The sequence below is a fragment of the Ovis canadensis genome, chromosome 21 (genome assembly GCF_042477335.2).
Source record: "Ovis canadensis isolate MfBH-ARS-UI-01 breed Bighorn chromosome 21, ARS-UI_OviCan_v2, whole genome shotgun sequence".
Lineage (NCBI taxonomy): Eukaryota > Metazoa > Chordata > Mammalia > Artiodactyla > Bovidae > Ovis > Ovis canadensis.
This window is the reverse complement of record NC_091265.1, coordinates 57,056,435-57,077,598: the sequence shown is the minus strand read 5'-3', so window position 1 is coordinate 57,077,598 and position 21,164 is coordinate 57,056,435. Positions and strand designations below refer to the sequence as shown.

General features: G+C 44.3%; 1 protein-coding gene and 1 long non-coding RNA gene across 2 annotated transcripts in view; one reads left to right on the top strand and one right to left on the bottom strand.

The window, feature by feature from the left end:
* The window catches only part of LOC138426928 (uncharacterized), a 39,704-nt gene extending 20,125 nt beyond the window's left edge, over positions 1 to 19,579 (top strand). Inside the window, exons 2-3 of the long non-coding RNA XR_011251839.1 lie at positions 18,136 to 18,225; positions 19,245 to 19,579. This is a non-coding gene — a long non-coding RNA (uncharacterized lncRNA). The remainder of the gene's footprint in view (positions 1 to 18,135; positions 18,226 to 19,244) is intronic.
* SCGB2A2 (secretoglobin family 2A member 2) lies at positions 4,933 to 8,164 on the bottom strand. The gene is made up of 3 exons (XM_069565133.1): positions 8,040 to 8,164; positions 6,212 to 6,402; positions 4,933 to 5,124 (listed from the first exon to the last, which is right to left on the bottom strand). The coding sequence occupies exons 1-3, from the start codon at positions 8,092 to 8,094 to the stop codon at positions 5,086 to 5,088; spliced, it is 285 nt and encodes a 94-aa protein (XP_069421234.1). The 5' UTR covers positions 8,095 to 8,164; the 3' UTR covers positions 4,933 to 5,085.
* Positions 19,580 to 21,164: the final 1,585 nt, after the last annotated feature.

Below are 21,164 nucleotides of genomic sequence, written 5' to 3'. Positions count from 1 at the left end.
ATTCCAGCCTTTCACCTTCATTATCAACTCCTGTATGAAATTTGCTCTGCTCAATATACCTAGAAGGTTTTCTGTTTCTTGATTGGACACTAACAGACAAATGGATGCTCCTCAGAACCCAGTGGGTGCTGAGGTAGGGCAGTGGGAGTATTTGCCCTGGGTGTGTGGGCATACAGAGATGCTGTGCCTGTGGAGCATTTGAAAGTGATGGGTAGAAGTGAACCACCCTGGAACCTACTTTTCTAAATCGCATAAAGTACACCTCCCTGAAGAGCTATAGGTGTAGGTTCAATACTTGTTCAATGTTCCTTTGCCCTGGAGCAGATCACTCCTAGCACCCTGTCCTTGAAACTCTCCCAACTTCATGCAGTCATTCAGGCACCCAGGTTTTACCACTGGAGCATCTGATAGAGCCTTAGGACTCTCCTGGATCTTGGTGGAAGATGAGGGAATAAGGAGGGGAGCTTTCTGGGACAGGCCTGCAGGAGATGTTTCTCATGACCCCCATATTCCACTGGCCTGAACTTAGTGACATAGCACCATCTTGGGAAAAGAAGATCAGCCATGTGTCCTTGCTCCAGAGGAGAATGGCTTGGTAAATAGCTCTCTAATATCTGTTTTTAATATCGTTACTATTTAGAGCACAAACTATTTTGTAAATTGTTGATAGTCAAAGCTATGGTTTTTTCAGTGGTCATGTATGGATGTGAGAGCTGGACCGTAAAGAAGTCTGAGCAGCAAAGAATTGATGCTTTTGAACTGTGGTGTTGGAGAAGACTCTTGAGAGTCCCTTGGACTGCAAGGAGATCCAACCAGTCCATCCTAAGGGAAATCAGTCCTAAATATTCATTGGAGGTACTGATGCTGAGGCTGAAGCTCCAATACTTTGGCCACCTGATGTGAAGAGCTGACTTGTTGGAAAAGACCCTGATGCTGGGCAAGATTGAGGGCAGGAGGAGAAGGGGACGACAGAGGATGAGATGGCTGGATGGCATCACCGACTTAATGGACATGAATTTGAGCAAGCTCCGGGAGATAGTGATGGACGGGGAAGCCTGATGCATTGCAGTCCATGGGGTGGCAAAGAGTTGGACACGACTGAGTGGCTGAGCAACAAAAAAAGAGCATAAACTACTTTGTAAGTCGTTGATCCTGGTAGGCAAACACTGTATTTAATTTCTTTATTCCTTTTTAGAAAAATAACTTTAAAAATTATTATTATGTTTAAAATTTGTTGACCATGCCCCGCTGCATGAGAGATCCTAGTTCCCTCACCAGGGATGGAACGCACATCCCCTCCAGAAGATGAGTCTTAATGACAGGACCACCATGAAAATCCCTATGTTTCATTTCTAATCCCGTCACCCTCAGGAAGACCTGTTAACAAAAGCACATTTTTTTTTCAACAGCTTTATTGAGATGTAACTCACACATCACAGAATGCATGCACTTAAAGGGTACCCTTCAGTGGTTTTAAAATATATTCAGAGTTGTGCAATCATCCCCACAGTCCATTGTAGAACATTTTCATCACCCCCCAAAAAGAACCTTCCAGACAGCAGTCATTCCCCATTCCCATGACCCCTTCAGCCTTAGGCAGTAAGTGATCAACTTTCTGGGCTTCCCAGGTGACTCAGTGGTAAGGAATCTGCCTACCAATGCAGGAGACACAGGAGATGTGGGTTCAGTCCGTGGGTTGGGAAGATCCCCTGGAAAAGGAAATGGCAACCTGCTCCAGTATTCTTGCTTGGAAAATCCCATGGACAGGGGAGCCTGGCAGGCTACAGTCATGGGGTCTCAAAGAGTCAGGCACGAATGAGCACCAGAGCACACACGCACACACTCAGCTTTCTGTTTCCATTCTCTTTTCACGCTGCTGTTGAAAAGCCTGGTGTGAGTTTTACTTATTTTGTGGGAAACATGTAGGTTTCTCTTTTCAACCCTGAATTTTATTCATGGAAACTAGGATTTATTCAGCTGTGAGTCTTTTTCATCGATCTTAGTCTTCACTGAGCCCTTTTAGACAGAAACTCATAAAGCACATTTATTTTTATTACCATTCCCAGGCAATTGCCATCCGGTTTGTGTATTTTTTTTTTTTTACTGAAATATAGTTGATTTATAATGTTGTGTTTGTTTCAGGTGTACAGAAAAGTGATTCATATCTGTATCTATCTATCTATCTCAGATGATTTTCAATGCTGTCCATGCATTTTGTGAGAAGTGGTTTAACTTGAGTGTTAACTTCCAAGAGATGTAATATTTGCTTAAGTCCAAGACATGTGTTAGAAGTATAGCAAGAATGATGCATTTCTGCCTGGACAGATGTCACTGTCCTGTCTCCAACTCTAGGCAGTAAGAGTCCTACAGAGTGTAGTTAGAAGAAAAAATAGGAGAAACAGTTCTGCGAGGTGTTTTCTGTACGTTTGCTGCTGCTGCTGCTAAGTCGCTTCAGTTGTGTCCGGCTCTGTGCGACCCCATAGACGGCAGCCCACCAGGCTCCCCCATCCCTGGGATTCTCTAGGCAAGAACACTGGAGTGGGTTGCCATTTCCTTCTCCAGTGCATGAAAGTGAAAAGTCAAAATGAAGTTGCTCAGTCATGTCCGACTCTTAGCGACCCCATGGACTGCAGCCTACCAGGCTCCTCCATCCATGGGATTTTCCAGGCAAGGGTACTGGAGTGGATGCCATTGCCTTCTGTATGTTTACCTTGCCATAAATCTTGACCATGACACTCATGATTCCAGCCTCCTCACTGGTCTCCAGGATTCCTGTTTCCACCAGAGTTTGTTACCAGTGCATTTTCTGTAGGAATTTAGCTCTTATGTACCTACCATCTGCTCCCCGTTCCTTATCCCCTTAGTGCTGATGCTACATGTTAGGTAATGAAGACTGCGGTTTGAACTAGACCACTCTTTTCCACCAGAGAGTGACAGGTCAGTGCTGGGGACAGACACTTTAAAAAAATATTTAGGAAGTATTTGATGATTTATTGATTTTTAAAGGAGTGTGTGTGTTTGTGTGTTTCTTTTAGCCAAGTGGTTAGAGGTTTTCCTATGATCATTCTGTTCTCGGTTTTCAGTTTGATTCCACGGTGGTCAGAAAGCATACTGTGTCTTTTGCTGTGGCCAGAGTCAGTTGAGCGACGTGCTGACATGGACATTCCAGAAAGCTGCTTCCATTTGTTCCAAACTTTGGTGTTTCTTCCAACACTCCCATCTGCTGGATGTCTGACAGTTGCTGGTGTTGCCAGCAAGGGCCTCCGTAATCCTCTTGGGCTCTGCACGGCTTTGCAGGCATTAGCCCCTCCAGCAGACATTGTTTGGTTGTATCCTTGGCCGGGTGGTGTGCCTGGCAAACGCGTGACTGTGTTGAATGGGAACCTTCACTCCGCTGGGACAGCTCTATGATGTCCTGGGGCAGATGGAGGCCAAAGCTGTCTGAGTGCTGAGACTGGGGCTGAGGAGAGACTTGCTTGCAGCTAGGAGCTGCCCTTACTTGCAATCCTGAGACCACCTCCCTTCGAGGCTGAGACTGGTCTGACCAGAGAATGGCTCCCCATCGCAGGACCCCCATCTTGTGCCTCTTTCCTGTATACATTATACAGGAGGGAAGAGTCAAAACTTCGGGGAGCTGAATTGTCCCAAGAAAGGGCCAGAGGTCTTCCTGGTAGAAAGGATGGTCCCGGAAGGAAACAGGACCCTGGAAGGTGTGAGCAGAGGGGCAGTAACTTACCTTTGGTGAGAGGATTGTGGGGACTGGTAGAAGTAAGGGGAGCTAGGGCTCGATTTTAAAATCTCTTGTTTTGCTTTGTTCCAATGTAGTGCACACTTCCCCCTGATTTTCCTGACTTCGTAGGTCGTTGTGTGAATGAGGGGATGAGTTACGCTGCCACTCAAGGGACACATTTGGGGAGAGTCCTCCAGTTCTATGAGGCAGCATCAAACATCCAGTGGCTCAGACAGTAAAGAATCTCCTTGTAATGCAGGAGACCCGGGGTGGACCCCTGGGTTGGGAAGATTCCCCTGGAGAATGGAGTGGCGGCTGCTGCTGCTGCTAAGTCGCTTCAGTCGTGTGCGACTCTGTGCGAACCCAGAGACGGCAGCCCACCAGGCTCCCTCGTCCCTGGGATTCTCCAGGCAAGAACACTGGAGTGGGCTGCCATTTCCTTTGCCAATGCATGAAAGTGAAAAGTGAAAGTGAAGTCGCTCAGTCGTGTTCGACTCCTAACGACCCCATGGACTGCAGCCCACCAGGCTCCTCCGTCCATGGGATTTTCCAGGCAAGAGTACTGGAGTGGGGTGCCATTGCCTTCTCTGAACGGAGTGGCTACCCACTCTAGTATTCTTGCCTGGAGGATTCCACGGACAGAGGAGCCTGGCGGGCTACAGTCCACTGGATTGCAAAGAGTCGCTCAGGACCAAGAGGCTTACACTCACTCAAACATCTCAGGAATTAGAGTAAATAATATTTTTGTGCACTAATGTTAAAAGTTAAGATTAGTGCCATATATCAGATTTTAAAATCAGGACAGGATTCACCCTGGCTTTGCCTGAATCATCTCTCTCAGTGGCTCTGTTCCCAGCCCTGCACACTTGGGGCAGAGACAGGGAGAGCTGAGAAAGGCACCCCCCCCCCCATGGCCAGCAGGGTTCAGAATGAAGATGAAGACTGACACAGGTCAGGGAACTTGTGTATGACCCAGTCACCAGAAACTCCCCTCTAGTTCCTGGGGAGATGGGGATGAGGAGGGGAGGAAAACCCGCTTTTCCAGAGAGACAATTAATGTTGGGCTTAGAAACGGTAAGGGACAAAGTGCCTTTCAGACACCTCTATCCTTCACCCCTAAGTTATTTACTGAATAATTCTCTGTGTGTGTTATATGCAGAGCTCTCTAAAGTATCCATTTGAATCAGATAATAAAAAAGAACTTCTGATATGCAGATACTTTATTGAAATGAAAATGTATTTGAGGTTTCAACAATTGTCTTGCAGTGTGTAGATTAAAAGACAAAAAAGACAGACAGCTTGTGGTATATACTCATCGCCAGTCGACATTTCTGAGCCAAAGTTCTTGCAGAAAGTTAGAATGCTTTACAGTATATACTGTTGTACATGACTTCCTGAAAAACAAACAAACAAAAATCACTTAGATTTTTAGCTCCCTCTTGCAAAATAAAATCTTGCACAATAAACGTTTCTTCTAATTGTTATCTTGAATGCATTCACACACATCTGACATTCAAGAGAATTAGTGCTGGAAGTTAAATCAGAATGATCCCATTTATCCTATCATTCAGGAGACATTTATTAATCCCAAAGAACTGCTGGTGCTTCCAGATCTAATCCCCACAAGAGGTCCCTTGAGTAAGTTCTTTTCTGCACATTTCTTGCTGTAATAACTTATCTATAATGATGCTACGTATATTATCAGTTTTCCATAGAATCGTGACAATCTCAGCTTCAATACAAGGACCCAAGACATTTTTGAATTCTTGTGCAGACTTTCTGTCAGAAATATAGAAAATAGCCTGGACCTTTATCTTTGACTTTGTAGCCCACAAAATCTTGAGGCTGTGACTCAGAAAGAGCCATCTGAGTTAGGCTTTTCAAGAAAAAAAGCCTAGCATCCTGCATTGTAAGGATCATAGTAAATGATGTAATTTACCATTTTCACTGTTTCAAATATACCTAACACCATATTCCCTCTGCAGTCAGTACGACCAATCTCCAGACTGTCTTCAGGTTACAAAAATGAAACTAAATACCTGTCAAATAACTCCCATTTTCCCTCAATATCCGACTTCTGAAAGCCACTATTCCACCCTGTGTCTCTATGAGATTGGCTACTCCTGAAACCTGGTGTAAGAGTTAGGCTACCTTTGTCTTTTTGTGACTGGTTTATTTCACTGACCATAATGTGTGTGTGTGTGTGTGTGTGTGTGCCTCTGTGCCTACTGGGGAATTGAGGGTTAGGTAGACCCTTTGCTTTTCCCTCTATTGTCTTTTAAATTTATTATTCACTAAAGATTTCAGCCCTGTAGCCTTGGACATCTTTCCTGATGTCAAACTCATCAGACTCACCACACAATGAAATAAACGGAAATATACCACATTCATCACTTGCTTTGGTGTAACGAATAACAAACGTAGAGTCTATTTGTCCCTGTCCCTTGGTTGTAAAAGCACATCAGAATAAGCTGAAATTACCAACATCTGTTTGAAATTGGCCAGAGTTTCATTTGACTGCTGGAGAAAACATTGCTTTAATTCATCTACAGCATTTTCCTCATTTTCAGTGTGTAGGAAATCTTTAAGATATGCTCTGTATTCATCCTTGGACACAGTGGGATCAACTGCTTTATCGATCACATTGTCAAGAAGGGAGCAGCCAGAAGACCCTGGGAAGAAAGAAGCAAACAATGGGCTCCATTGTGTGCACATGAACGTCTTTGGAGGGCAGAACCATGATGGTTGTCATTCGTTCACATCCCTGCAGAGATGTCTATTCAGAAAGATTGTGGCAAATGGTCTTCAGTTCTCTATTCTACGAGAGTAAACTTGGGACCTGGGATTTTTCTAAGACCTAAAACACCTGTGCTTCCTCTTGCTAGCCTCTAGAAGCCAAACCTTACGTAACCTTGACTAAGGAGGGCGTTGAGGAAGTGAGACGTTCTGACTCAGGGCAACATATTAAACTTTATCTGGTCTTTCTTTGTTCAGAGTCATATGATGCTTCACCATTATCATTTCAAGTAACAAGTAAAATTTCCCAGGATTGTACATGTACTGGTTCTAGAATGTTGTCCATTAGCTCTGTTGGTGTTCATGATTTTCTGAAACAAACAAAAACAAACAAAATAATGTACAAATGAAATTCTTGTTTGTGAAGTGACCTGTTGTGGCGACCTCGGTTGGGTAGGAGAAAGAGCTCTGGAACTGGATTAGAGAGAACTGGCTTTTATTCTTGGGTCTGTAATTTTTTGTTTAGTTGACCTTGAGCCTGTCACCTTGAACACATCTGCAAGTACTTGAGGAACAAACGAGGGGAGGATATTTAAAAGAGCTCTGTAGGACTTCTTTGGAGGCACAGCAGATAAGAATCCGCCTGCCAATGTGGGGGACGTGAGTTCGACCTCTATTGGGGAAGATTCCACAAGCCTTAGGGGAGCTAACCCTACGTGCTACAGCTGCTGTGCCCACGCTCTACAGCCCTTGCTTTGCAACAAGAGAAGCCATCGCAAGGAGAGGCCCTCATACCCCAGTGAAGAGTTGCCCCCACTCGCCACAACTGGAGAAAGCCTGGGCAAAGTAACAAAGACATAGCGCAACTAGGAATAAATAAACAGAAATGAAAAAAGAAGAAAAGAGCTTTGTAAGTTGAATAAAGTAAACTGTGTCTGTGACTTATGACCGAAGACTAGACTAGCTGCCAGGGCATTAGTCTCTAACTGGATCTTCACTGGGGAAGGAGACCTCCAAGGAGGTGTGAGCTCCCCTCTTCAGGCAACACTGAGCAGGGAGGGACTGGGAGGAAAGGCATTCCAGAAGGGCTCAAATCAGCTGTGAAAACTTGTGAAGAGTTGGAACCCCCAACTGGGTGCAGGACGCTGGGTCGCCCACCACAGCCTGAACTTCACCTCCTGGAAGATTTCCTGTTTCTTTTCATATTTAAGGAGACTCCAAGGGTGCATTTTTCAGGAAACCCATCTGGTATAAAATCAGGAATCATCAGAGCATCTCTTCCCCTTGCCCTGCTGAAATGCCTAATTCTAGTAGTCAGTCACTAGCCTCATCCCGATTTCATGGCACCTGTGACAATGGTGGGACACCCTGCATGTCGTGAGACACTTGTGCAGCCCCAGGGCAGAGGCAAAGCTTACAAAGGGCCTTCTTTCAGATGTTCTGGAATGAGTGATGATGCTTACGTCTCTGGTGGGCAGGCCTGTCCTGTACTGGTGCTTGGGGGTTGGGAGCTCTTGCACAGGGAACCAGACAGCAACCTTAGCCCCACATCTGTGTACCCGTCAGTACTCACCTGCATAGCAGTACAGGGGGAGGGCGACCAGCATGAGGACCGTCACCAGCTTCATGTTGGAGGCAGCTGCTGCTGACAAGTCAGTCTAATGTGTCAGAGAAGAAGGAACTCACTTTAGAGGTGAGTGCCCAGAACACCTCCTTTTATTCTCCAGGTCACCACGCTAATCCTTCCCACAAATGAGGAAATGAGTCACAGGATAAACCTGGCATTGGACCAGGAAACAACAGCAGGAACCAACAAGAACCCAGACAGCCTGTGTTTCTGTTGGTAGAAAACTGAGGAGACAGAGTCTTTGGGGCCCCAAACAATTTCGTAACTGCCATCATGATATATGACTTTTAGTTCAGTTCAGCCACTCAGCCGTGTCCGACTCTTTGCTACCCGATGGACTGCAGCACGCCAGGCCTCCCTGTCCATCACCAACTCCCAGAGTCTACTCAAACTCACGTCCATTGAGTCAGTGATGCCATCCAACCATCTCATCCTCTGTCATTCCCTTCTCCTCTCACCTTCAATCTTTCCCAGTATCAGGGTCTTTATAAATGAGTTAGTTCTTCGCATCAGGTGGCCAGAGTATTAGACTTACAGCTTCAGCATCAGTCCTTCCAATAAATATTCAGGACTGATTTCCTTTAGGATGGACTGGTTGGATCTCCTTGCAGTCCAAGGGACTCTCAAGAGTCTTCTCCAACACCACAGTTCAAAAGCATCAGTTCTTCGGTGCTCAGCTTTCTTTATAGTCCAACTCTCACATCCATACATGACTACTGGAAAAACCATAGCTTTGACCAGACAGACCTTTATTGGCAAAGTAATGTCTCTGCTTTTTAATATGCTGTCTAGGTTGGTCATAACTTTTCTTCCAAGGAGCAAGCCTCTTTCAATTTCACGGCCACATTATATGACTTTTTAAGTAAAATGAATGCAAGTCTGCTTTCTGAATGAAGCAAAGCCCAGCATTGCAAGCCTGTGTTGTCCTCCTTGTTTTTTATTATTATTGTGATCATCATTATCTCTTCTTCCTCCTCCTCCCCTTCCTCCTCCTCTTGTTTCTACTCTCTTCTTCTTCAAAGTGCAAGTAGCATATGCTGTGGGTCTGTTCTGCAGGTTTACCAAGCACAAGAGCTGAGTGTGATACCACATACCTCCTCTGGGAGGCAGAGTTCTCTTGCCTATAGAAGCTTTTTTTCAGTAAGGTGTTTAAAATTTGGGAAATGTTAAAAATTAAAAAAACTAAAAATCTACAAGGAGATCAAACCAGTCAATCCTAAAGGAAATCAGTCCTGAATATTCATTGGAAGGACTGATGCGAAGAACTCATTCACTGGAAAAGACCCTGATGCTGGGAAAGATTGAAGACAGGAAGAGAAGAGGACGACAGAGGATGAGATGGTTGGATAGCATCACCGTCTGGTTGGACATGAGTTTGAGCAAGCTGCAGGAGTTGGTGATGGACAGGGAAGTGTGGCATGCTGCAGTCCATGGGGTGGTAAAGAGTAAAACATGGCTGAGAGACTGAACTGAACTGAAAAATTAAAAATGTCCCACCTCTGTGAAGTTTGTTTTATCAAAGACTATCTCACTTAGTTCATTCAGTTTCATCAATTTCTTCTATTATAAATCTATGAATGAATTTTCATCTACTTTTTGTTAGGTTTTGAGGGTTTTTCTTCCACTGACACAAAGGATGTTGTGAAGTAGAAAAGCTGATTGCTTAGGGGAGGCAAAGCTGAATGGTGGAATGGCGATGGGATCTGGGTTCATACAGATGTGGATTTGAAGCATGGAGGCAACACCTAATCATGAAGGGTCCTTGGACAAACTCGTGGTCATTCTGAGCTTCCTTTTCTTCACTGCTAAAAGGGGCATAAATGATGCCATGCTTGGTTTTGTCAAGATGAGACTCTATGTAAAGAGCCTATCACAGGGCTTAAAACAGGGTATCATGGATTAGTGGGAGGTTGATTCATCCATGCACCCATCCATTCATCTATCCATCCATCCAACCACCCATTCATCTTTCCATCCAACCGTCCACCCATCCATCCACTTCATTTATCCATCCGTCCACACCATCCATCCACTTCATTCATCCATCCGTCCACCCATCCATCCACTTCATTTATCTATGCACCCACCCATTCATCTTTCCATCCATCCGTCCACCCATCCATCCACTTCATTTATCTATCCGACCACCCATCCATCCACTCATCATTTAGCAGTACCAGGAGCTTCTGCTCTGACGGGCCCTCTGCTATGCGTCACACACCCATTTGCAAGGATAAATTAGACCCGGACCTTGCCCTTGTGGTGCTTACGGGGCAGGCAACAGACAAGCCTTCAACTGAATGAGTGATATCACAAAGCAACAGCTCTAAAGACTAAACAACCACTAAGGACACAGCGTCCTGCAGGGAGGTCCAGGCGAGTTGTAGGAAGAAGGCCTTTTAAGCTTGGATGAGTGGACAATGACATCCAAGGGAAGTTCTGGGAAGAGTGTTCTATGCGGAGGGAACAGCAAGTACAGAGGCCCTGAGGAGCAGATTGTGCTTGTCATGACAAGGAAAGCAAGGAAAGTGTATCTCTTGATGTCACAGCGGGGACAGGCTAGCCTCCTAAGAGAGAACACACACCAGTTGAAATAGGGGTGATAGAAAGGGAATAGGAACAAGGGAAACAAGGTCAGCTTAGGTTCAAGGACTAGAGAGTCAGAGAAAAGAGTCAATAGTTAACTACCCATGAATGTATTATTTGCTCTCTGGATTATTTGGAACTCATCCCTTTCCATCATTCAGTTTGGAACAGTTGCCAAGAACACTACTGATTTAGCAAGAGGTAAGAAATAAGGAAGAAGGCTATGTTCTTACATATGCATTTTCCCTCAGGTGACCATTGCTGGTGATCTGCTTTCCAAAGGCAAGTGAAGGACATTGGTAATGAAATAGGAGATGGTATCCCTGACCAGGACTTAATGGAGACTCTGGCTGGTCACCCAGTTGTTTGGACCTGCCTGTTACCTGCAGGGACCCTGGCCCCCCTCAGATGTTTATTACTCTGAAACAAATCCCACATCATGTATGTGGTTCCCACAATAAAGAGGGGTGTTCTCCATAGCAAGGTATGATTGTTCTTAGGTGAATTAAATAACAGCTTGCCTTGCAAAAGACTACTTTGCAAGCCAGCATTTACAAGGAGAAATAGAAAAAATCAAAAGGTCAGGATGCTTGTGTTCTTGGCTTGATTTTGTTTTCTTTCCCAAAGGGAGTTTGACTCAGGTCCCCAAATTAAGTCCTGACACTAGAGGCGTGAGGGACCTTCAGTTTCTGTGTTTGAGTGACATTTATTGGCCACCTACTATGATAAACCCCAGGGTAGGGGTGAATTATTCACAAATTTTACCCTGACTGCAGGAGACACAGGAGATGTGGGTTCGATTTTTGGGTCAGAAAGATCCCCTGGAGGAGGGCATGGCAATCCACTCTAGCATCCTTGCCTGGGAAATTCCATGGACTGAGGAGCCTGATGGGCTATAGTCCAAAGGGTCGAAAAGAGTCAGACACGACTGAGCAACTAACACACACTTTTTCCCTGACTACCTTGTGTTTGGGGGAAGAAAGCATTTGGTAAGGGAGTACTATATTTGGTCTGGTATTGAACTCACAGAAGACCTGAGATATGCTCATACTCATATTTTGGTCATATTGGAGGCCACGACATATTTAATGCAAGTAATAACATTTAGTGACAACCATTTTGTCCCCTCTCAGGGATTCATCCATTGATCCAAAAGTGTACCAAAATTATTTTGAAGTTTGTGTGCTCTATGCTCAGGTGTGTCTGACTCTTGTGACCTCATGGACTGTAGCCCGCCAGGCTCCTCTGTCCATGGGATTCTCCAGGCAAGAATACTGGAGTGGGTTGTCATATCCTACTCCAGGGGATCTTCCTGACCCAGGGATCAAACCCACATCTCTTATGTCTCCTGCACTGGCAGGTGGATTTTTCACCACTGCACCACGTTTTAAAATTTAGATGATCATAAAGTTTTTTTTTTTTAATTGTAAGTGACCCAGATGAATCAGCTCCACAATATTCTGGGGACAAGATAACACCCCTATTTCTTTATTTTCATTCCTTCGGTAAAACTGGTTCTGCCTCCCACCTCCAGGGCTGTGGGAACATTAACCCGGGGCATGTTCTTTGGAGGTGAGTCTCTTCCTCCTTAAGATCATGCCAAAGTCTAAAAGTCTTGAGAACTAAAATGTCACCTGTCATGTCAGTAAACAAGGATGTTTTTCTGGTGGAGACACACTGAACCAAGCCAGAAACTTCAGGAGAGGCCCTGGTTTGGGAGACATTTTTGTTGTCAGTGAGTTGTCTGTTGTTCAAGTCATCAGGCCTTTCCTAGACCGGATGCCCCCACCTTGCCTTGGGCTCAGCCCACTGTCAGGATTTCACAGCTGTGCCTCTGTGCACGATGGGAATAGTCTTAGGAATGTTGTGCGGTCCTAGCATGTTACAACGTGTAAGTGCTTAGAATAGGACTGGGCACAGAGCAGGAAGAGCCTACATGTCAGCTGCTAGTGATTAATTTTATAAAGTGGAGAAATGCGTTATGATCAGCTTGGAAAGACTACTAGGACCTTTCGAGACTACTGAACTCTCTGCTTCAACTTTACCTTCTCTAAAATACCCACGGAAGCCTTATGGTCAGATCCGAGGTGAAAGGTAATGAGTTTGAAAATAAAGCATTGTACCTTTTTTAATTGGACTTCCCTGGTCGCTCAGTGGTAAAGAACCTGCCTGCTAAAGCAGGACATGTGGGTTCAATCCCTGGGTCAGGAAGATTCCCTGGAGAAGGACATGGCAACCCACCCTAGTATTCTTGCCTGGGAAATTTCAGGAACAAAGGAGCCTGGTGGGCTACAGTCCATGGTGTCACAAAAGAGTAGGATACGACTTAGCAATGAATTAACTACAATCCCTTTTGCTTTTTTATTTGGCTGCACTGGGTCTTAGTTGCGGCGCATAGGATCTTTAGTCGGGCATGTGGGATCTAATTCCCTGACCAGGGATTGAACCTGGTCGGCCTGCATTGAGAACACAGTTTTAGCCACTGGATCTACCACCAGATGGCAACCCACTCCAGTGTTCTTGCCTGGAGAATCCCATGGACAGAGGAGCCTGGCAGGCTACAGTCTTTGGGGTCGTAAGAGTCAGTCACGACTGAGCAACTAAGCACGCCAATACCAGGGAAGTTCCTAATGCACTCTATCTTGATCCCAACATTCCACAGTGGCTACACGAATTTACATTCTCACCAACAGTGTAGGAATGTTGGACTGCAAGGAGATCAGTCCATCCTAAAGGAAATCAGTATTGGATATTCATCGGAAGGAATGAATTACGGTTTTGTCTGGTTATATGCCCAGGAATGGGATTGCTAGCTGATAATACAACTCTTTTTAATTTTTTAAGAAATCTCCGTACTGCGCTCCAGAGTTAGTTCAGTTTAGTTCAGTTGCTCAGTCGTGTCTGACTCTTTGCAACCCCGTGGACTGCAGCACAACAAGCTTCCCTGTCCTTCACTCTCTCCCAGAGTTTGCTCAAACTCATGTGCATGGAGTCAGTGATGCCATCCAAGGATTTCATCTGTCGTACCCTTCTCCTCTTGCCTGCCATCTTTCCCAGCATCAGGGTCTTTCCCAGTGAGTCAGCTCTTCACATCAGGTGGCCAAAGTATCGGAGCTTCGGCTTTAGCATCAATCCTACGCATTGTTTTACAGCATTGGACTTTATTTTCATCACCAGACTGAGTGACACTTCTGCTTTAGCCCAGCCTCTTCTTTCTTTATGGAGCTGTCTCTCCTTCCTTCCTCTGTAGCATATTGGACACCTACTGACCTGGAGGACTCATCTTCTGGGGTCATATCTTTTTGCCTGTTCATTGTGTTCATGGGGTTCTCAAAGCAAAGACATTACAAAGAATGAAATTATGCCATTTGTGGCAACATGGATGGACCTGGAGATTATTTTACTAAGTGAAGTAAGTCAGAGGGATTCTTGTGACCTGGACTTACACAACTGCCTCGTGTGAACTCCAGACTGACCCCCATGGGGGTCTGGTAATTTTCTTCTCCAGCCCTTTGCTGCCTGTGAGCCCTCCTTCCTCACTGTTCTTGTCTCAGTCCATCTGAGTTGAAAATCCTTATTCATTCCTGAGGCCACATCAAGGACAGCCGCGTGTTTTCATGCCCTTTCCTGGCCCCTCAATCTATGGAGATCTCCCTTCCAAGGTCCTTTTGGCACTCCATGGTGAGCTCTCTTTTGATGTCTGCAGAACCTGAATCGGTGGCCCTTTCCTCCCTGTTCTGTTCCTTGAGGGCATGGCTGGTGCACCTCTGATCTTTGTGTGAAGGGAACTATGGTAAGTGCTTAAATAATCATTGTGTCAGTGTTTTCTTTGAGATAGATCTTGAATTGATAAAAAGACTTCATTGATGATAATACCTACTTTTACTACTAAGTCTATTTAGAAAGAGAAGCTTATTTAAACTTGACTCTCTACTAAAGGATCAAACCCAACATTAAAAGCAGGCATTAGCCTGACATCCTGGTGCTAACACTATCTTCTTTATGCTCTGGATGAGGACTTTGGAGTCAAAATAAGGAGAGGACAGGTCAAGAGAGAAGGAAGTTGGAACCCAAGCCATCAGAGGACTGTGTCACCTCCTGTTTCCAAGAAGTAAGCATTATCTTGATCCAATCTAACCTGGATCCATCCACTGACTTAGAGTGGTGAGCCGGATTTGGAAGCTGAGCCAGGGTCAAGAGTCACCTCCTGCTAATTCTCTTTGGCTCATCCACCAAAATCCTGCACTTTACACAACTGACATTTCCAAAAACTATGTGGTTAAGCTTTTAATCCCCATACCCATGTGACAGCTACATGGCTAATTAGATATTTACGCCATTCTCTTCTCTGTTCAGTTGGTAACTTTTCCCTCACTTCATGGCCACTTTTTGTTGATAATCATTGACATCCGCGGTTGTGAACCTCCGGTCCTTAGGGACATTATGAAGGGTATATGGAAGAACTTGAATGAAGTATTTCCATTGCTAGAACAGTGATTCTCTACTACGGCTGGTATCCATGCTCCTTCCTCCAACACTGTGGACATTTGTCAGTGTCTGGAGATGTTTTGGGTGCCTGCACAGGGTGGGTGGCATGCTGTTTGTATCAAGTGGGTAGAGACCAGGGATGCTGCTGGACAACCTGCAATGCCCGGGCATCTACTCAAAGAAGACTTCTTCAGCCTCAACTGTCAGTAAAGCCACGGTTGAGAAATTCAAGAATAGGGAAACATCGAAGTTGTTTGTCCTTGTGAGGAGGTAGCTACCTACTCCGGGGCTGTAAGTGCAGCCTCAGGGCAGACAGATGCTGGCAGGAGTGTGGGCATCTGTAGCCTCCAGTACAGGGATGTTCAGTTTCATATCCATGCCTTTTCCCAGGCTTGTCCTCACTCCTGGGGGGCGGGGGGTGGGAGGGGTGGGGCGGGGGGTGGGAGGGGTGGGGCTGGGGTTCCTTTCTCCTTTGTTATCCTCATCCACTTTGTCTTTCAAGATCTGACTCAGCCACCACCTCCCTAAGCAAGTCTTTCTTCCCAGAGGATGCAAACTCTTAGGAGCTTTGTTCATCCTTGAATATCTAGAGGCTGCTCATTTCTATAATTGACTCTCATTCTCAGTGATATACTTCCTAGTTTTCTTCAGTTCTCACTCATGTCTTGTCACTTAATGATAATTCCTTAAGGAAATTCAGTAATTCTTTCAATAGAACACATCCAGTTTCTCCTAAGTTTGGTGTAGCATAGATTCCAAGTTGACCAGAGATACTTTCAAGCATCGTAACCAACTTTTGGGGTCAGACTTTGCTGCAAACCATTTTTTTCAGCCCCCTTTCTTCTATCTAGGCTGTGTTTTTCATTTGTCTTACACCTTCCTGTAGTTTACAGAATTTTTGTTTAAAATAACAATATAGGAAGATTGTTCAATAACAAAAACATTGAAAAACAGTTTTCACAGAATAGAGAGCCCAGGAAAAAACCCACACTCCTACAATCAATTCATCTTCAACAAAGGAGGGAAGGATATATGATGGAGAAGAGATGACTTCTTCAGCAAGTGATGTTGGGGAAGCTGGACAGCTGTATGTAAACTGATGAAGTTAGAGCACACCCTTACGCTAGCCAGAAAAATAGACTCCAAATGGCTTAAAGGTTAAATGTAGACATGACACCATGAAATTCCTAGATGAGAACACAGGTGTAACAATCTCTGACATAAATCATAGCAATGTCTTCTTAGGTCATCTCCCAAGACAAGAGGAATAAAAATGAAGTAAACTAATGGGGGAGCTTCTCTGGCTGCTTGATGGTAAAGAATCTGCCTGCCAACGCAGGAAGTGCAAGTTCAATCCCTGGGTCAGGAAGATCCCCTGGAGAAGGGAAGGGCAACCCACTTCAATATTCTTGCCTGGGAAAATCCCATGGACAGAGGAGTCTGGTGGGCTACAGTCCACAGTGTTGCAAAAAACTTGGTCAGATACAGCTTAGGGACTCAACAACAACAAAACTAATGGGACCTAATTAAACTTAAAAGCTTTTGCACAGTAAAGGAAACCATAAACTAAATTAAAAGATAGTCTATGGGCTGGGAGAAAGTATTTGTGAACAGTGCATTCAGCAAAGGCTTAATTTCCAAAATATATAAACATACAACTCAATATTCAGAAAACACAAGCAATCCAATAAAAATAAATAGGCAGAAGGCCTAAATAGATATCTTTCCAAAGAAGACATACAGATGGCCAATAGGCAAGCGGAAAGATGATTAATATTGCTTATTATGAAAGAAGTACAAATCAAAACTACAATGAGGCACCACTTCACACTGGTCAGAATGGCTATCATCAAAAAGTCTACAAATAACATACACTGAAGAGGCTGTGGAATAAAAGGAACTCTTCTACACTGTCGGTGGGAGTGTAAATTGGTGCAGCCACTGTGGAAACAGTAGGGAGGTTCCTTAAAAAAACTAAAAATAGAGTTGCCATATGATCCCGCGATCCCACTCCTGAGCGTATATCTGAAGAAAACTCTAATTTGAAAAGTACGTGCACTCCGATGTTCATAGCAGCACTATTTATAGTAGCCAAGACATGGAAGCAATCTAAATGTCCACCCACAGATAAATCGATAAAGAAGGTGTGATATATACGCACAAAGGAATATTACTGAGCCATAAGAAAGAATGCTATAATGCCAATTATAGCAACATGATGGACCAAGAGATTATCATACTATGAGAGGTAAGTCAGACAGGGAAAGACAATCACTTCTATTCAGAATCTAATGAATGATACAAATAAACTCCTTTACAAAACAGAAACAGATTCACAGATACAGAGAGCAGAGTTATGGTTACCAAGGGGAAAAGGGGGTGAAGAGGATGGGGGAGGAATGAATTAGGAGTTTAGGATTAGCAGATACAAACTATGATGCAAAAAAAGAGATAAATAACAAGGCCTCACTGCATAGCACAGGAAACTGTATTCAGTATCTTATAATGAACTATAATGGAAAACGATCTGAAAAAGAATAGATATAGATAGATAATTGAATCGCTTTGCTGTATACAAGACACTAACACAACATTGTAAATCAATTATACTTCAATGTAAAAAACAAGAGTGAATTCCCTGGTGGTGCGGTGGTTGGGAATCAGCATTTTCACTGTTTTGGCACTGGTTCAATCCCTGGTCAGGAAACGAAGATTCTGAAATTTGCACAACAGGGCAAAAGAAAAGAAAAAGAATATTTAAAACTTAAAGAGAAAAACAGTTCCCAAGGAAGAGCACTAGACACCTTCCATTCCCATCGTCACCGTGTACTCTCATTCTCATCTACCACTTTCTTCACTGTCTCCTGGTATCGACACGTTCTCAATATTTTTTCTGTTCTCCACTGGTTAATATATAAAAATCCGTGTCATTTCCTGTATATATGGGATTGCATGCTTCTTTCTACAGGCTTCCCTGGTGGCTCAGTGGGGAAGAATACGCCTTCCAATGCAGAAGATGTGGGTTTGGTCCCTGGGTCCGGAAGATACCCTGGAGAAGGTAATGGCAAACCATTCCAGTATGTTTGCTTGGAAGGTCCCGGGGACAGAGGAGCCTGGTGGGCTACAGTCCATGGGGTTGCAAAAGGGTCAGACATGACTAAACAGCAGCATGTTTCTTTCTTCATCTATTTCCTCTTTTTTGTAACGCACACCCTCTAATACCTTTTGACAAAAAGCTCATTGGAGACAAAACTTTTGAAGACTTATACTTCTGAAATATTTTTATTTTCATGTTTAAATGCTAGTTGATTGCATATAGAATTATATCTGTCTTTAGCTTCAGATAAAGAAAGCTGAGTGCCAAAGAACTGACATTTTTGAACTGTGGTGTTGAACAAGACTCTTGAGAGTCCCTTGGACTGCAAGGAGATCAAACCAGTCCATCCTAAAGGAAATCAGTTCTGAATATTCATTGGAAGGACTGATGCTGAAGCCAAAACTCCAATACTTTGGCCACCCGAGGTGAAGAACTGACTTGTTGGAAAAGACCCTGATGCTGGGAGGGATCGAAGACCAGAGAAGAAGGGGATGACAGAGGATGAGATGGTTGGATGGCATCACCGACTTGATGGACATGAGTTTGAGCAACCTCCAGGAATTGGTGATGGACCAGAAGGCCTGGTGTACTGCAGTCCACAGGGTTGCAAAAAGTTGGACATGACTGAGCGACTGAACTGATAGCTGTAGGTTAGAGCCTTTGAATTTTTAGTTTTACTTCTGTGTCTTCTAGTCTTGTGTGGACTCCATTTTTTTGCAGCTTATTGTTAATTGGAGGATAACTGTTTTATATATTGTGTTAGTTTCTGCTGTACACCAACGTGAACACGTTATCAGTATGCATCTATCCCTTCCCTCTTGAGCTGATTCCGTTTTTATTTTCTATCTTAAGGTATGACTTAGTGTTTCTTTCTGAAAACAGCATCTTTCTTTAGAGTAAGTTAAAGTCACAGAAAGTCACAAAATGTGTTTGGTTGTGGGGAGTGAGTGGGTTATTAATTTCATATTCTTCATTTATAGGAAATTTTCTCACAGTATTTCTTTGGAGATTTCCTTATCATCATGATCTCTTCCATTCTGGAATTCTACTAGTTGGGTTTCTTGGATTGACACCCAGGGACTGAGTTGTGGAAGTCCTCATGTGTAATGTCCAAGGTGGGCCTGATCCTCCCAGCAATGATTCCAATTTGGGTTTCTCAGAGTGTTGCAAGAGCTCCATGAATCCCTGTGTCCATGAAGCATTGTGTGTGGACTGAATATGTAATGTATTTCACAAAATAGGGACTAAATTAAGCACATGTATTTCCTGATGTGATTAAAAATACACTTATAAAAACATTGTTATTCATTGATAATGGTAGATAATCATTGTCTTCTGTTTCTCAATTAAGTGATTGTATAAATATACCCCATGTAATTTGAGTGTTTTCAGATGAATAATAAGTTCTGTTACTTGAAGCATTTGGAAACACATGCCCTCTAGTATCTTGGATTTACAGAAGTGGTCTCAGATTCGCATCCCAATTTTAGAAAAGAATTTGACTGAAGTCACCACGTGTAGGATCGTGTGTTACAGCAGCCACTGGAAACTGGTCCAGAAGCCTATGGTATCTGCCGGTTTTCACTAGATAGTGGGTCCAGTAGCCGGGAGAGGGTAAGGGCACCTGGAAGAGGAGTAGGTTATGGGCAGATGGTGTTTTCAATTTTATACTTTCCTTCAGCTGTGACTGTGGAGTCCTTGAAAGGTGTTGTCCAGGTGGCAGCTGGATGCTTGCTTCTGGAGTTCTTGGGACAACTGGAGAGAGGAAGCATTAACTCAAGATGTTGGTGAGGGTAGAGATGATCAGTGTGGTTGTGCAGAATGAGAAGGAGTTAACCGATGGCTGAGCCCTGAGTGTTCACTAAAAATTGAGAAGAAAATGGAGAACAAATTGCACTGGACAAATCATAGGTTTGAAACCACATTGAAGGTAAAAGGACCAAGCAGTTTGGTTATGGTTAATATGAGGACAAAGCATGAATGATGCTGCTGGTTGGAGGTCACATGACTGGCCAGTTATGTTGCGCACACTGCGTGCGTGCTCAGCCACTTCAGTCGTGTCTGATTCTTTGCGATCCCATGGACTGTAGCCCTCCAGGCTCCTCTGTCCATGGGATCACCAGGCAAGAATACTGGAGTGGGTTGCCATGCCCTTCTGTAGGGGATCTTCCTGACCCAGGGATCAAACCCACATCTCCTGTATCTCCTGCACTGCAGGCTATTCTTTACCCCTGAGCCACTGGGAAGCCCCAGATATGATGTGCTGCTGCTGCTGCTGCTGCTGCTGCTGCTGCTGCTGCTGCTACTAAGTCGCTTCAGTCATGTCCAACTCTGTGCGACCCCATAGAGAGCAGCCCACGGGGCTCCCCCATCCTCGGGATTCTCTAGGCAAGAACACTGGAGTGGGTTGCCATGAAGTGATATCCCTCAAATCAAGACCAGTAACAGGAATGTTTAACTGCTTTTTACCCTTAAGTATGCCTTCATCCTCTGGTGGCTCAGTGGTGAAGAATATGCCTGCCAATGGAGGAGCCGTGGGTTTGATCCCTGGGTTGGGAAGATCCCCTGGAGAAGGAAATGGTAATGCATTCCAGTATTCTTGCCTGCGAAATCCCATGGGCAGAGAAGCCTGGTGGGCTATAGTCCATGAGGTCGCAAAGAGTCAGACAAGACTGAGAGACTTCATCATGGCACCATGAGTGGAAAACCTGTAGAGAAATGCAGGCTGATACATAACCAAATATTTCTTCTTGAGAGCCCTGCACCTCAGGTTTCTGTGGATAACTGGATATTGGGCCTCTAAAATTTACTAGTGATGACACCCAGTGGTCACTTCATGATGAAAACCACCCCTACTCAAAGCCAGAAACAGCTGAATAATAACAGGACAAGGAGAGAAG

What these genes read in the sequence shown, in the direction of transcription:
- SCGB2A2 (XM_069565133.1), bottom strand. Translation starts at nt 8,094, where the DNA reads ATGAAGCTGGTGACGGTCCTCATGCTGGTCGCCCTCCCCCTGTACTGC. An exon ending in CCCCCTGTACTGCTATGCAG is followed by an intron (nt 6,403 to 8,039) that starts GTGAGTACTGAC and finishes CTTTCTTCCCAG; the next exon opens with GGTCTTCTGGCTGCTCCCTT. An exon ending in CCAATTTCAAACAGATGTTG is followed by an intron (nt 5,125 to 6,211) that starts GTAATTTCAGCT and finishes TTTGTTTTTCAG; the next exon opens with GAAGTCATGTACAACAGTAT.